Source organism: Parambassis ranga, chromosome 10, assembly GCF_900634625.1.
Source record: "Parambassis ranga chromosome 10, fParRan2.1, whole genome shotgun sequence".
NCBI lineage: Eukaryota > Metazoa > Chordata > Actinopteri > Ambassidae > Parambassis > Parambassis ranga.
The window spans coordinates 912,229-928,522 of record NC_041031.1 but is presented as its reverse complement, the minus strand read 5'-3'; the positions used below and the strand labels follow the sequence as shown (position 1 = coordinate 928,522).

Below are 16,294 nucleotides of genomic sequence, written 5' to 3'. Positions count from 1 at the left end.
CCTGGAGAGCATGCTGTGCATGAAAACAGATTTACAGCTTCTGAGCACGTTATTTTCCGCTGCTCTGACGTAGGTTCGATATCTGTATGTAAAGTGTACACAGGCCATGCAGCCTTGAAAACCCTGTTTGATGAGTAATTCACAGAAACCCGCCCTGGGTTCTGACCCTTCACCGAGTTATATAACAGCCTTTAAACAAACCTTAGGTCTCTGCCCACAGCAGGTTATGATCGTTGTTTAGTTTTTGCTCATGAGAAGTGTTCCTGGTTTTACTGAGTCCTGTCACGTCCTTTATTGAAGACAGCGCGGCGGGTCCAGGCCGGGCTGTTCTGATGCGGTTCAGTTCTGTGCGACATAACAGGAGAACACAGCATGCGGAACGGGCGTTGATGGGCATGCTACCTACGTCAGCAGTCGTCATCCCGTCAGGGGGAGCGCACTGAGTGCTGATTGGCTTGTTTAAGGGAAGCTGGAGGCCACTTCCGCCTCCCCGTGTGTGCGGCCGGAACCACTGATGACAGCAGGGGGGTGAGTGTTTGTGTCCTCCGTAAACTGAGGGATCTTCCGACTGAATATATCCACAGAGCAGCTCATGTGTTTCCAGCGACAGGCGTTCGTACGAAGCGTTTTGAATAGCGGCTCTGAACACAGTTTATCGCTCGGACAGAGCATCTCGGACCGGTCCATCAGGGAGCGGCCCCCCAGCAGCCGGTGTTCCGTGATGTAACGTTTGCCGGCTTCAGAGGTACGAAGGTAAAGTTCAGGCCTCGTGTCAGTCACGTTCTGGAGCGTCTCCTTTGTGGGCCCACACAGAGAACACTGCCGGTACCACACGGTTCTTTCCCAGGCGGCACAAACAGCATGAACCCGGCTCGTCGCTGCTCGGCCCTGTTCGGCCAGCTGTGTGTGTCCAGGACAGTGTCAGCCCTGGCGGGACCTCCGTGCTGTCACCCCGGTGTGGGAGAAGGAGGAGGGACCGAGCGGCGCACCCCGAGTGGACCCCCCGGCACCGTGACGGCGACAGGTAGTGTTACAGCTCGATTACACCGGGCCGAACTCTGTTCGGAACTGAAACACATGAAGCGGTTCACTCGGCACCGTTTGACGTTTTCCACGAGTCACAAGGTTTGTGAATGGAGCAGGGCCGGTTCTAGACCAGGGCCGGTTCTAGACCAGGGCCGGTTCTAGACCAGGGCCGGTTCTAGACAGGATGTATGAGGGGCAGTCCATGTGAAGGGTTGTCCTCTGGTCTTACAGTGACAGTATGGTCCTTGCTGATTGGGTTGTTAGCTGTATCCAAAGCCTGGGGAAGTGGACTGCACTTTGTCAGGCCTTTATCTTCAGACCTGTCCAACCTGTGAGTCCCACCTGAAGACTAAGCTTCTGCTGGTGTAGCACTGAGGCCCGCAGCCCCCTGACCACTATAAGGTGGATCCCTCAGGGGAACTGAAACATAAACATCCTTAGTCCAGATTTTATTCATCAACAACATTTATCTGGATGGTCTCATTCTCTAAAACATGTAATCTAAAGTAAGTTTACAAAGCTAAAAGGTCTTATGAATAAAAGTATCAGTAAAATAAATAAAGCCCAGCAGACAGGCTATAGATCATGTGATGTTTCCTCTTTTTATTATTTGTTTTATGTGTATTTTTTAAAGCACTCTACTCCTGTCCACTTTACAACCACAGCCTCCTGTTTCCCTTTGTAAAAACTTCCACATAAAATGGAGGCATTGCAGGGTCTGTGTCCTGCTGGAGCTGGAGTGGAAATAAAGTAAGCTGGCTTTGTAGAAACTGCAGTGGTGATCTGAAACAGATCAGTGTAGAACTACAGTGTGAGGCTTTAGCAGGGCTCTGTCAGACAGTCTGTCACATTCAGCGGACGTGGACACGTCTCTGTGCTTGTTGTAGAGCTGGGAGCATGCTCCACGAGAACAAAGAACTTTCTCCTCGCTCCCGAGGTGGCAAGAACAAGAACAAAGTTCGTTTCGGCGCGGAGTATTCACACTGGCCGAGATGCGTGTGTGCAGCTCCTTCAATGTCTTTCCTCTCCGTAACCACTGAAACCTGTCACTACACCGTTAGACCACGTGCTGACTCATTTGCATACGGACGCTGATTGGATGTTTACTCAGGGTGTGTGTGTGTGTGTGTGTGTGTGTGCTGCAGCCTGTGAATACACACAGTGGACGGACAGACGCGCTAATAAAAAGCCCCTTCTTGTCTACAGATGATCATTTTGTCAACGTGTAATATATTAAATTTGTGAGGGCTACATCACCGGGTACATCATACGTCTACATCATATTTAAATACTCGCTGGCATTAGGGACCTCAGCACAACGTGCAGATAATTTGATAAAAATTAGAAAAGGAAAAAAGGAAAGAGCAATATTTCCTAAAGTGCATCGCAGTGTATTTAAAACACTACCACACCTATCCAAAGAGCGGAGACATGCTAATTATCGATAGATTAATTATCTTAGATATTATCTTTGATGAATTTAAATGCATGGCATAAACACAGCACGTGGCTTTTCACCTTTATAACGCAGTGTTTGTCCAAAACAGGACAGAATGTCTTTTGCTCACAGATATTCAATCATTTTCCTGAACAAACAAATAACAGGATAAAAAGCTTTAGTTGGTTTGTTTGATTGGGTTGACTCATTTTTGCAGAAATATAATAGTTCACAAACCTTAAAGAATTATTGTATGCTCCAAAACAGGATTTCTTTTTTAGCCCTTTATGCTATCACCTCTGAAGCTGCTCTCGCTAGTGGAGCTATTTATTCCCCTGTAACTATGACACAGGATGATCTTCATGTCCTGGTCTGTGGCTCTAAGCTGTTACCGCTGTATTAATCTGTTCCACTGTCCTTTCTGCCACTGCAAACTGTGACACTGCATGTCTTATGTCACAGCAGCAATACTTAACCTTACACTGGAAGAGAGATCGGGTCTGAGAAAAAGGAGCTTATACCTGTTGAGAGGTGGTAATACCAAGGATGTGCTAGCTGATTTAATACCAAGGATGTGCGAGCTGATTTAACTGGGCGTTTGCCTTTCAGTGGTTGTAGATTCAGCTGCTGTTGATGATTCAGTGTGTCCTGTTCACACATGCAGCTCACAGCAGGACGCTGTCTGTGCCACACATGCTGTGGCTGCTCCAGATGAAGAGAGCAGGAGGCCAGCAGGAGGACAGGAACTCCTGGGGGAATAATGACATAAAAACATGTGTGCAGTGTTAAGGCAACATACAGGCGGGCAGAGGGCCAACAGTAAACCCCACAGCGTGACAGAGTAACTAGCTGCTGTGACACGTGACATTCACCAAAGTTAGAAGCAGGGAGCCCGTGGGTTAAAAGCCCATCTGAGTCAGGGTTCATTCAGACTTGACAGATCTTCGTGTCACTGGGAGACATGTTAGGTCTCTGGGTTAATGCCTGTGCTCAGGTCGCACATGCACTCTCACCCAGCCTGGGTTCACTGCTAATGGTTGCTTCAATGAGGTGCTTTAACAGTTTTGTGCCGTGGCTTCTGGAGGCTAAATCCGTCTCCTTGCTGGTCTTGCTGGCCTGCACTGTAATGGGATTGGTCAGAAGCAGTTGTATAACTGCCCAGTAAAGAAGAGCAATTAGGAAGCTGGCTTATAAAAAGGTGGCCAGATTCCAAAACTAAAAGAAGACGGTGAGGACTCATGTGAGCATAATGGCTCAGGACAGCTTAGAGGTGTAACGCCTTATATCCTAAACTACTAGTTTTTGCTTTAAAGGGCATCTCATCCACCATGCTCAGCTCACACATCACCCGTTTATTCAACTGAGAAGGCTACGTGTGAGGGAACTGTGGCCTGCAGGAACTACTACCAGGTCTTAGTGTGGCCCACAACCTAGAGCATGTCATGCACCAGTTAATGCCCTCTGTGTGTCTCCCTTAGTGTAATTCAACACTTCCAAAGACAGCTCTGTTTCTGATTGGTGTCACATACTGGCAGAACAAATCCCCCATTCACTTGCAGCTCTGATCTAATTTGTGACTCTGGTATTTTAGCTCCTAGGTATGTGGTTACCACAGCAGCGCTGGAGCGATTTGAAATGTGATCAGTGTGTAACTCACATGTGTTACTTTGCTCAGACCCTGCATCGGACCCGTGCCAACGTGTGCGTTCTGTCCTCACAGCTGAGAGCCAGTGTTGTCATTTCTGCTGCGTGGATTGTCAGCTGGGCTTTCTTTTGTTGATACGTACTGTGGCACATGTCGTTTATGTGTTGGCAGCTAAATTAAGAAAAGGTTTACTCAGTCTGAAGTCTACACTTCTGTTGACTGAGTGTGTGTGTAATACCCTCATTTCTAATTTGGGAAGTCAACTTTGGACATCTTGAGGAAAACAAAGTTAGTCCTTCAGAGACCTGCTATGAAGGTCCTCCTTTCCTGGGTCTTTGGACAACTATAGACCTCTGTGGCACAGAAGAATAGCATTTATCTTTTTTCATACACAGTTAGAATATGGTTAAGTATAGAGGTTTGTGATTTAAGGCTTTCTTCTGTCTTACTTGGTGGTCACACAGTGTGACATTCCAGTTTACTAAGTCTGCTCTCTAGACTGCCTACGCTGCACAGCTCTCATTCTGTGGTGTGTGTGTGTTTGTGAGTAAGGGGGAACATTCTTGAATGGTCAGTCACTGAGTCAACTCCTTCATCGCAATCACTGGTACTGTCTCATGAGAGTCACATTGTCGCTCCGTACCCACGTCCAGCATATTGTCTGCTCCGGCACAAAGAAAGGCGAGCGAGGGATGACGGGCAGGACAGAGCGAAGAGCTTTAGGCCGATAGTCTTTGGGCAGATTGGAAACCGATTGGAAACCGTGCACACTTCCCTTCATTGATTTTGTACCATGTAAGTATCTTTTGTTGGTGTGTGTAGGAGGTCAGAAACCTTATTGTTTAATGTGCTGCAGCCCTGTCTTCTGAGTGGATGGACTCAGGTCTGTGCCTGTTTTCAGGTTTAGATTTCACACACCTTGCTGTGATTAGAGTTCTGTGATTTCTTTTGGTTGAGTAAATATATTGTATGGCCGTAAACAGGCTGTATTATTTACCACTGCAGTGTTTGATTATGAATTTCTGTGTAAAACTCCCCTACAGCCACACAATATATGGCTGTATATGGCAGCATATGCTAAATAATACAGCCTGTTTGTCCAGTGCTTCGGTTTTGCCAATGTGTCACTGAGTCCTGGCAGTTTTGAGGGGTATGTCCCAAGGCAAAGATGGAAAACGGCTTTATTATTTAATAGTGACTGGCAGATGCTAAGTATTCTCTTCAAAGCTTCTCTTTGCTAGGGTGTGCACCATTTGGGTCTGTGGAACAAGCCACTTTCCACTGACGTTAGCCACTAGCTGCTAGCTCCAACCTCAGCCCATTGATCAGCACTGAGTGGTAACCCTGACAAAAGGTACACTTATAGAGCAGGTAGCTTTACTGTCCTCTGCTCTTCTTCTACAGACCAACTACTTTCAGTTAAAGTCAAGGTGTGTCACTGAGCCTTTGCAGTCATTGTGAGAAGTGGCTGAAAACAAAGGACCCTGTGTTGTTTTCATTTTATTTGTGTCTTGAAGCAGGGCTACTGCATTACAACATTCAGTAAATTGACATTTCTCAGCATTGTTGGCCAGCTAAGTAAAGTCACTTTTAATCTGTGCAGTTTGTTTTCAATAAGAAACAATGGTGCTAGTGTCAGAACACAGAACATGTTGTTGAAGCTGTGCTGTATTAGCAATGACAAGCCCACAATAGCAAGATATGATACATTCTAAAGTAGACTTGAAATGTAATAGATGGACAAACATGTTTGTAATGATGGATACAGTGCTAAAAATCCAAGGTTCTGCCTCCAAATGTTGGCATGACTGAAAAATAAATAGGTGAATGGTTATCAAATCCAAAAGTGGCACTCGCTGACACAAAATCAGATGAGTGAGTCCACTGGTGCCACTGATGTAACCAATGCTCTGTATCCTCACTCCACTGAGAACACATCCCCTTTGTGCGTACGTGTAAAAATACATACACACTATGGAGCCCTGCCATCCCCACCTGTTGGACAACGTGTCCATTCTTATCAAACCCGGCAACATCCTTATTCTGACACACACCTACTTACACCTACGCACCCCCACTGTGGCTTTTACCCTCCTCTGCCTCCTTCCAGTTCTTCACAGTCAGCATCTGTCATCACTATGACAACGGTGATACTGAAGAAACCTCATTGGTCCTTGTGTCTCTCTCCATGTCTGAGACAGGCTTACCATGTCTCCTAGCTCTGTAGAGGTCATTGTCACTGAGCCAGCAGGAGGGAGAGGGGGAGGGAGGGGAGGTGAGACAGATGAGTCATAGCATTGATGAACAGAGGGAGGGAGACGGGCAGGAGTGAATGACACAGACACAGAGGTCTGTCCTGCTCTTCAGACACACAAGCAGAGGGACGAAAGCCTTCGATCAAACATGGAGGGCATGGGTAAGACATGGATTCTTACTTCTAATGATAGGAGCAGTAGAACTGAAGTAAGAGGCCCTGCTCTCCAGTGTTAGAAATGCTGCTTGTTGTCCAGTCAGAAAGCAGCCGGTTAAACAGGATGGTGGGGTTAGACTGGCACCGGGGATGAGATAAGCAAGTGCTGTAGGATTGGACTCTCCTGGTGTACAGGATAATAGCCGTTGCCTTCAGTGGTACTGCTTCTGTCCATCTTCTTTCTATCTATACTTTTTTACACTTTCTGAAGCTACTATCCTGCTTTGCAATTTCATTGGCGTATTTGACTGGATCACTGTCAGATCTGGACCATCGCTGTCAGATCTGGACCATCAGATCTGGACCATCAGATCTGGACCATCACTGTCAGATCTGGACCATAGCTGTCAGATCTGGACCATCGCTGTCAGATCTGGACCATCAGATCTGGACCATCGCTGTCAGATCTGGACCATCAGATCTGGACCATCAGATCTGGACCATCACTGTCAGATCTGGACCATAGCTGTCAGATCTGGACCATAGCTGTCAGATCTGGACCATCACTGTCAGATCTGGACCATCGTCAGGTTGTCATAAGAGGGTTTGAAGTGATGCTTCTTCCTGCTGGTTTTCTGCATGCACTGATCCTCCAGCACTCATGCCTCCAAGTGTATGATGATGCTGAGCTTAAGCACAGTTTTGCTGTTTTGCTGTTGTTTCAAAATGGCCCTAAATCTAATTACAGGCCATGTGAATGCATTTAGCGGGGGTTGTGAGGTTATGTGGTGGAAAACTTGTCCAGTGATTTCAATTGATGGGGTTCTGAATGCCTTTCAGTTCCAAACTGTAGATTTTATGTGCAACCATTAATGGTCACACTGCTGAGGTTCTGGTTTCGGTTGGTTTGGTGCTGTATGTAATGAATGCTTTAGTTAGGAAAGGTGTACTCTTTGTCCTGTGTCTCTCAGTCTGTCCATGCTGTTCAACAAAGGAGACAGGAGTTAAAATGTGACTGTGGATGTCTAGTCGGAGTTTACTCCCCCACCTGGATGTACCAGTTAGTAAGATGTAAAACTGTTGAGCAAGCGGCAGCTAGCTGTTACAGATTGGTGCACTCAGAGTCTTCAATGACCTCTTGTTTCCTGTCCATCAGTTTGTCCAATGGGCAGCAGCAGCAGCAGCAGGCTGTTTGGTACCCTGGCCCAGTCGCTGAACAGCGCCCCCTTGGCCCAATCGGACCCATATTTGGAGGAGAGCCCAGACCCAGACCTAGACCAGAACCTGGCTGAGGTGGACCCGGACCAGCTGCTCAGAGAATGCGAGGAGGCCTTGCAGGGGCGTCCGGCACGGCCACACCGTGATCTGGTCTATCCGAGAGGCATGGCACCATACCACCACAACCACAACCCCTCCATACGGGTCATGCAGTGGAATATACTGGCACAAGGTAGAGAAATACAAAAAGTACATATAGAAATGATTAATGGTACAAGTTCACTTGGGTTTATTAGTAAATGTTGACAGATGTGAATGTGTGTCTTTCTAGCTCTTGGAGAGGGGAAGGATGGCTTCATCCGCTGTCCACTGGATGCCCTAAACTGGCATGAAAGAAAGTACCTGATCCTGGAAGAGATCCTCACCTACCGCCCGGACATCCTGTGCCTGCAGGAAGTGGACCACTACTACGACACTTTCCAGCCAATCATGGCCAGCCTGGGTTACCATGGCAGCTTCCTTCCAAAGCCTTGGTCTCCCTGTCTGGATGTGGAGCAGAACAACGGCCCCGATGGCTGCGCCCTCTTTTACCGCCGCTCCCGCTTCTCCCTCCAGGCCACAGCTCACCTGCGGCTGTCAGCCATGATGCTGCCCACCAACCAGGTAGCTATAGTCCAGACGCTGAACTGCCGGATGACAGGCCGCTGGCTGTGTGTGGCTGTCACCCACCTGAAAGCTCGTAGCGGCTGGGAGAGGCTGCGCAGTGCACAGGGTGCTGACCTGCTGCAGAACCTGCGAAGCATCACATCCCGTGGGGGCAGTCAGACGGAGGCGATGGGCGCCGTCCCTTTAGTAGTGTGCGGGGACTTTAACGCGGAGCCCTCAGAGGATGTTTACCGACGCTTCAGCTCCTCCCCTCTCGGCCTCAACTCTGCATACAAGCTGCTGAGCTCTGATGGACAGACAGAGCCTGCCTACACCACGTGGAAGATCCGCCCCTCTGGAGAGAGCTGCAGCACACTGGATTACATCTGGTATACCCATGATGCTTTGAGTGTGGAGAGCCTGTTGGACATTCCCACTGAGGAGCAGATTGGCCCAGACCGCCTCCCCTCATACCACTATCCCTCTGACCATTTATCACTGCTGTGTGACGTCAGCTTCAGGGAGGAGCCCCACAGGCTGATGTAGGACAGCACAGGACCGAAGGAAGGACTAGCTCTGCTACTTTTAGTCATGAAATACATGAACTAAAAAATCTTATAGGCTTGAGTTCTGTGGAGATCAGTGTATTTATTGAGAGCTGCTGTCCTGACGAGGAACTACCTCTGACATTATAGCTGACTTCCTGTACTGTCTGTTTTAGATGCCAAAGAGTCTTGGCATGTCCTCACAAAGGATTTTATTTACAATCAAAACCCCACATGAACCTGTGACTTCCTGTAATGTAGAGGTGAAGTCAGACTCTCACCTCACTGCTGGTGACAGTAACTTAGACCCAGAGGTGTGTTGAATGACCAGAGCCTTCTGGGGTTTTCTTTTTACTTAACTTCAGCTTAAAGGGCAGCTAGGAGATTCATTTGCTGAAGTTTGAACCCTGGAAACCAACTACAGACATTTATTAGGACAATTTCTTTCTGCTGTCTGTGGCTGGTAACCGCTAACATAGTACTTTTAAATTATTTAACATCGAGATATCACGAGTTTGTAATCATAACAGTGTTGTTTTGACTGCACTCAACACAGTAAAGTATATAAATAATAAAGTCATTATTTTAATTGTCCTGCATCATCTCCTGATTCTGAGTCTTCTGGTTTTACACACACCATGGAAAGGAGCCTCTCATACTTTTTTGGCACCAGAAACCCAAAATGCCGTATGTATCTATAGGATCTATAAGAATGCATTAGAATATTATAGCACTTTCAGCACTGATGACCTGAGAATCAGAAAACATATCTAGCAATGGATCCCAGTTTAAGGGTGACTTAAAATAAATGACTTAAAGATAAAGTCATAAAAAGTAGACACTTCAGAACTGGTTTTCTGTTTAAGGAAGGTGTTCATTAAAAGTTTTATTAGAAGCATATATACACAACTCTAAAGGGAAAAAAACACTTTTTTAGATTACAGCTGCTAATTTTTCTCTATGCAGCCACCGTCTTACCTCAGACCCGACTTCTCCCATGCAGCCGTGCATCTATGTGAAGATGAAGACGTGATCTCAGGAATTTGAGTCAGAATTTTTCATGTGACATCAAAAACATTTTGGCTGATCATTACTGTCGAGCAGCAGGACAGCGCCTCTCTGTGGCCACTAACAAGTGGGGATAATGATTCAGAATGAAACCACTTGAGACATTTAATTCACATGTGTCTTTTTATAATACATATTTCAGTAAAATCTACTTCAATACACTGATAGTACAAGAAAAAAATAGTATATTATACTTCAAATGTGGAGCACACCTTTAGTTCTTTTACCTAGACACAGACATCCTCGCACTCCCTTTGTGGAACAGTAAAAAAAGAGCAGAACGTGACAGTGCTGTGGGGTAACAGAAGTCTGCAGACAAACCATGAAAGACTGAAACAAACTACATCTGTACTGATACACACCTGCTCAGTATCAAAAATGCTTTTTACACTTCTGTTTACAACAAAGTCTTGTCAGGCTTTTATATTAGGTTACAAAAGACTTTTCATTTACAATCTAAGGCTGCCCATGTCATCTGAGCTCTGAAGGACCTCTGTGTGCGCCTGTCCCTTTGATCCTCTGTGGGGGCAGGCGTTTCCTTGGAGACCCGGCTGACACTGAGCCAAACAGGAAGCAGCTCTGCTCTCAGGGGGAGAGTGAGGTGTGGGATTTGCACTTCCTCAGCAGTGTCCACAGTTACTTCCTGAACCACCCCACCCTCCCCGGCCCTGGCTCAGGATTGGGGCTTTCAGGATGATGGGGCTTCTCCTGATGCTGCTGGCGGGACCGGGGGAGGCGGGGCCTCAGCTGCTGCCTCTGATTGTGCTGCTGCTTCTGGCTGACTGCTGGAGGGTTTTGGGGTCTGGGTGGGGGTTTTGGGAGGGGCGGACTGAGGCTGGCTGACCTGGACAGAAAGCTGTGGCAGTGGCTGGGCCACCGCCGCTGGTTTGGCCAGGATGAGCTGCGGTGCTGCCCGGCCTGCTGCTAGCTGGACTGTAGGAGCTGCTGCGGTGGTTTTGACAGTAGCCTGCGCTAGCTGTGTAGCGACAGGTTTAGCCTGGATTAGCTGCGTAACCTGGCCTGATGAGTTGGCCTGCATGAGCGTGGCCAGCTGGTTGGCTGGGATCGTGATGATGGTGATTTTCTCCCCTGCTTTGGAGCCGGCAGGCAGCATGGTGGGCAATGCCTGGATCACCAGTTTGGGGGGAGCGCTGGAGGGGGCGTTCGCTACAGTCACTGGGACTCCTGTGGCGGTAGTTAGGATGGGGGAGGAGTTTAATGTCACCTGACCTAGCGAGTTGGTCATGACCACTGGCATGGCTTGGAGGGGCCTGCACCAGAGGAGAAAGACAGAAGACAGTTCAGGGACATCATGCATACAGTTACCTGACATACAACATGAATTACACAAACTAACAACATAAACTACAACCAAAGGTGTCAATGTCGACTCACGGCTCACTTTCAAAGCACCTGTCACCACTGTGTGATCAGGTGTGTTTGTGTGTTAAATGGAGATCACTCAGATGAACTCCCCTGATCTCTTGGTCATCATCTATTAAAGCAGATGATATTTCTGGACAGTTTTGTCTAGAAAAGTACACACACAGTACCACTGGTTACCCGTATCCAGTTGCTGATGGTTCTATTTTGCCAGAACTGCAAGATGAACTTTTGAAGAATCGGCTGCTACACCGTAGAATCCCTTTACCTTCAATTTATTTGATTTAATTGCTTATAATGTGGTAACTAATGAATGTGGTCTCTGGGCCTCTCAAAATAAAAGCACAGCTGTCATGCAAGATCACTCAGCAGTCTGAAGGTTAGCTGTACAAATACCAAAGAACAGACCTCACAGACCTGGTGCCCGGGTTGCCGGGGATGACAGTGACATAGGTCTGCTGAGGCTGGGTAGCGGTGGCGGAGTTGGCACCCAGGCTGGCAGGGCCCTTCTGGTGAACCAGGTGCTGGCCGGACACCATGCCCTCGCCGTCATCCACCTCCTCGCCTTCATCCTCGTCATCAATCACCCGGATGTTTTTGGGCATGTCTTTGAACTGGTAGGCCAGCCGCTGACCTTCAACTTTGGCGAGGATGCCACGCTGGTAGTAATACCTGCACAAAGGAACAAATCATGGTTGATTTTTCAAGTTGTGTCCCATGTTCGACCGGTATTGTGATCCTGGTCCATTAGTATGCCGACCTCAGAGCTCGGCCCATGGTCTCGTAGTTCATGTCGGGTTTGTTCTTGTGCTTCCCCCACAGCTTGGAGACGGCCTTGGAGTCCACCAATTTGAAGATGCCCTTATCTCGCTGCATCCACTTGATGTATCTGGGACATGTGTTTTTATCCTGCAGCAGCTCCAGCAGAAACTCCCACAGATAGGTGGTGTTGCCTACAAGGACACAGTACAACGGCATGAAACCCAAGTCCAAATTTAAAGAGGAGTGCCAGTGAGTTCCAGACTTCAGAAATGAGGCTGAACCTTTTCCCTCCCTCGGTCTCTTCTTGATGCCGAGGTCGAAGGAGCCGTTGGAAGCAGGCTGATGTGTCTTGGGTTTACGTCCACCTGCATCCACACAGACACACACACGAAGCCATTCTTAATGTCATTACTCAGAGATTACTTTACTGATCTGAGAGAAATAAAAGCAGCACTGACCTCCTCTTTTCTTCTTGGCAGCAGGTTCACAATCAGGAGGGATAGGGAAGGACTCTTCCTCGATGGGGCCACACTCTGTGGACACCTCCACCACTGTCTCCATCATCACGTCCTCTGCTGGGGGACAAAACACAATGATTGTCTTGCTGCTGCAGCAGATGTAAAGATCTGTGATTGATCTGTATTACTGCCTGCAGGAGTGTGTGTATACAGCTGTGTAACTCTGATTAATGCTCGATTTGTCCATGCAAAGCACAGGTGTGAAGTATAATATTGTTATTATTTAAATGCTCCATTAAGTTGTTTAGAAGAAGCTACATGTTGGGTTGAATTTGTTTTGTTACAATACGTCCCAGAAACACACTCCACACACTCGAACATGTCACTTTGTTGTGGTGTTCTATGACACAAAGAGTCAGTTTTCTGCTATGACTGCAGTGTGTTCATTGGTCACTACAGTATAAAGTCCTGCGCCTGGCAGGACTTTATACTGTAGTGACCAATGCCCTAGAACTGTTTGGAACTAGAGGGTTAAAAAATTCAAGAAGGGATTCAAACAAGTCTGGATTTGACAAAGATTGGATGATGGCTGTAAGTCCCATCCCCAGGTGCATACCGTGTATGACTCGTATGCTCCTGTGTATTACAGGAAATGCGGTCGAGGTGTTACCTGTGTTGCGCTCATTGTGCAGTCCTCCAGGGGACTCCATATGCAGAAGAGCTTCAGCTGCTTCAAATGTTTTGTCAAAGCACACATCAGGACCCGACATTTCCACTGAGGAGCAGACAAAAACCTATCAGCACACACACCTACATGCTCACTGCAGACACAGTGGGACCTGTGGCCGAACACAAAGCAAAGGTCCTGTGTGGTGAGAAGAGGTTAAATAGACGATAGTTGGAGCGCTGCACCCTCGTCTGTTTTGAAACGTTAACTTCCTTGTTTGAGGACCGTAGAGGCAGTCTGTTCCTCCCTTCCTGTTTCCTGTAATCTGCTACAAACACTTCATAGTTCCTGGCAGCAGAGGGCAGTCTACATCAACAAATCTACACAGAGCACTTCTCATTAATGAGGAGGATGACACAAACACTCTAATTTCCTGCTCCAACATAATAATCCATAAATTCATCCCAGATTTACAAAGGTTTAATTCTCACCAGTCTCTCCCGCCTCGGTGACCACCTCCTGCTCCTCGGCCACATCCTGCATCAGGTACGTCTCATCATCATAGACCAGGACCTGGGCTGAGTAGCACTCCTCCACCTGGGCGCTGGGAACCTCCTCAACAATCACAGCCGGACAGCCCTCCTCCTGCAGCACCACTCCTTCCTCCTCCTCTTCCACATCCTCCTCCACGATTACAGCCTCTACATCCTGCTGGACAACTTCTTCCTCTTCCTCCTCCTCCTCAGCCGGATGCTGCTCACACATAATGAGAAAAATGACTTTTGTGCATTTGTAGTAATGCTGCAGGTGTGATGTATTCACTTCTAGGCCTGTGGTCTATGAAACTGAAATTCCCATTTGCCCTGGATTGTAGAGTCTGACTTGCTCAATTGTCAACAAAGAAATATGTCAAAGCATGTATCAGTGTCTTGGATATCTGTTCTTGGTGTCTCCTGGCAGCAAATCAGACATAAAATCTTAAAATCTCAAATCTCCCACCTTGGTTTCTTGGCTTGTTGGTTTCCGTGGTTGGTGTGTGATCAGCATTGATACTTTTTGATGCAGGGTATTAACCCTCAGGCTATTTTTTGATAGTAATTCCTCTCCTTATGTTTGTAGTCATTGTAGGCTCAGTTTTGGTTGCAATATAAAATCCTGCAGTTCTATGCACACAGCAGAATCCTGTGCAGTGTAACACAGTTATGAAGATATAAATCCATTATTCACTGCATTCTGCACATCAGCCAAACACTCATGACTGCTGGTCATCAAGCGAGTCTATCTGAAGTTATTCAGGACCAGAATGTTCAAGTTAACCAAGTCTTGCCAAGACGTAGCCTGAAAACGATCGTTAGCAACCAGTGTTAGCACTTTCTTCAGCTATTCAGCCATTCAACAACCCTATTAAAGCTCTCCAGCATCATAATGTGAAACCAGCAGGACCAGATGTAAGGCTGACAGAGAGGTCCTACTACAGCTTCATACTGTATGTTGGCGATTTAAACACGCCTGTAGCTAGAGCGTGACTGCACTGACAGCAGCTTACCTGCTGGGGCTCCTCCACCACGGTGACATACTCCACTATGTTCCCTCCACCGTCTGACACTACCACAGAGGTCATCACTCATTCCTACCAAAATAAATGCACATGGGGTTAGGATGGAGACGTGTATTGTGTGTTTGTGTCTATGTGTCTATGTGGTTATGTGAAAGTCTCGGAGGAACCTGCCCTCATGACTGAAAGGCAGTAATGTGGAGAATCAACAGTACCTCACACTCGGTGTATTTTACTTCACAAAAATGTCCATTATATTAATATAATTATATCCGGATTAGTAAGAAATGAACCTGAACTGCATCCAATGTGTTCTAGGATACGGAGTGTGTTTACATGTGAGTCGACTGGATGTGATGTGGTTTTTACAGCATTCTGTTCTGTATTGTAAACAGAGCATCCTGTTTGTGGTAAATCACCGTGTACAGATAATCAGACACCTGGATACTGTCTTGATCATATGAACAGAGATAAGACTAACCTGTAAGTGATACTTCTCTGCATACACCTCCACACACACAGCAACAACCTGCGCTACACTCATTCGTGACGTTTAGCTTCACTTGGTAAAATGTGCAGATCGGACGGGCTACAGTAACTACAATGCCATCATGAAGTAACGGTTTTTCTGACAGCTCGTTGTTTGTAGTCATTACATTCTCACGATGAGGGAATGTAAATAAAATGTGTCCGCCTGGCTAAATGCCAACACTGAAACTGAAAGTATGGGCTGACCTGCTGCTGTGTCCTTACGGTGCTGCACGGACACAGGCTAATGTTTACATTCTGAGCGGGATGTCTGCGCTCACTGAGCCTCGAGCTGCCACTTCAAACTTAGCTCATGTTTCCACCACAGCAGAAGGTCCGTTTATTTACTACAGCTCTCCGCGTGGGGGACCCCACTTACTGCACACCACAACAAAATGACTGCACTCTCCTTTAGAAATGATACTGCTCTCAGCATTATAACCGAGTATCAGCTAGCTAGTTGTTAGGATTGATGCAGTTAGCAGATAGCCAGCTAGCTAACATACACACCGCCTATAAAACATAATAACACGTACTAGGTTGTCACTGACTGGCTAACGGATCAAATACAGCACCTGTAGTGGGAGTGGTGACCCCTCAGAGCCCGCTGATATGTTAGTACAACACATTTCCTTGCCTTACCTTGTTTTGCTTTTGCTAGCGAAAAGTAAGCTCCACGGCTAGCGTTGGCTGGGCCCAACGTTAGCTAGCGTTAGCCGAGTTGACGAGGCCAAAACGCTGACTTCGTTTACATAAACAAGTGTTTGGAAGTCCTTCGTATGCGGGAAATCCCCGCGCGAACACCTATCGAAGGCTGCACTGGAAACAATGGGGTGTATGAGGACACAGGCCCAGAAGTCGTGTTTTGATTACTGCTCCTTTCTGCTAGCTCGTCGTTTTCCGGCGCGCCGCCTCTTCGCTACAAACGATCCAGCGGGTCTGCTCC

General features: G+C 47.3%; 2 protein-coding genes across 9 annotated transcripts; one reads left to right on the top strand and one right to left on the bottom strand.

The window, feature by feature from the left end:
• Nucleotides 1–516: 516 nt before the first annotated feature.
• nocta (nocturnin a) lies at nt 517–9,521 on the top strand. 6 transcript variants are annotated; one of them, XM_028416795.1, is made up of 4 exons: nt 4,382–4,527; nt 4,662–4,904; nt 7,676–7,969; nt 8,069–9,521. In XM_028416795.1, exons 3-4 carry the CDS (start codon nt 7,684–7,686, stop codon nt 8,926–8,928), a joined length of 1,146 nt encoding a protein of 381 aa, XP_028272596.1. In that variant the 5' UTR covers nt 4,382–4,527; nt 4,662–4,904; nt 7,676–7,683; the 3' UTR covers nt 8,929–9,521. The 6 variants fall into 6 exon arrangements, with proteins under 6 accessions (XP_028272591.1, XP_028272592.1, XP_028272596.1 ...); XM_028416790.1 differs by lacking the exons at nt 4,382–4,527; nt 4,662–4,904 and adding an exon at nt 517–1,024; XM_028416791.1 differs by lacking the exon at nt 4,662–4,904 and having other exon boundaries at nt 4,314–4,527.
• A 578-nt stretch (nt 9,522–10,099) lies between these two features.
• On the bottom strand, nt 10,100–16,290 carry elf2a (E74-like factor 2a (ets domain transcription factor)). 3 transcript variants are annotated; one of them, XM_028417074.1, is made up of 9 exons: nt 15,991–16,290; nt 14,812–14,895; nt 13,757–14,018; nt 13,269–13,373; nt 12,599–12,715; nt 12,422–12,505; nt 12,139–12,331; nt 11,787–12,050; nt 10,100–11,266 (listed from the first exon to the last, which is right to left on the bottom strand). In XM_028417074.1, exons 2-9 carry the CDS (start codon nt 14,884–14,886, stop codon nt 10,684–10,686), a joined length of 1,683 nt encoding a protein of 560 aa, XP_028272875.1. In that variant the 5' UTR covers nt 14,887–14,895; nt 15,991–16,290; the 3' UTR covers nt 10,100–10,683. The 3 variants fall into 3 exon arrangements, with proteins under 3 accessions (XP_028272875.1, XP_028272876.1, XP_028272877.1); XM_028417075.1 differs by having other exon boundaries at nt 12,599–12,712; XM_028417076.1 differs by having other exon boundaries at nt 10,684–11,266; nt 11,796–12,050.
• Between the last annotated feature and the right edge of the window lie 4 nt (nt 16,291–16,294).

Coding starts and splice junctions, on each gene's coding strand:
- nocta (XM_028416790.1), top strand. CDS start 862: ATGAACCCGGCTCGTCGCTGCTCGGCCCTGTTCGGCCAGCTGTGTGTG. Junction 1,025..7,675: donor CGGCACCGTGACGGCGACAG/GTAGTGTTACAG, acceptor CCTGTCCATCAG/TTTGTCCAATGGGCAGCAGC. Junction 7,970..8,068: donor GTGGAATATACTGGCACAAG/GTAGAGAAATAC, acceptor GTGTCTTTCTAG/CTCTTGGAGAGGGGAAGGAT.
- elf2a (XM_028417074.1), bottom strand. CDS start 14,886: ATGACCTCTGTGGTAGTGTCAGACGGTGGAGGGAACATAGTGGAGTAT. Junction 13,374..13,756: donor CACCGAGGCGGGAGAGACTG/GTGAGAATTAAA, acceptor TCTGCTCCTCAG/TGGAAATGTCGGGTCCTGAT. Junction 12,051..12,138: donor ACCATGGGCCGAGCTCTGAG/GTCGGCATACTA, acceptor TCCTTTGTGCAG/GTATTACTACCAGCGTGGCA.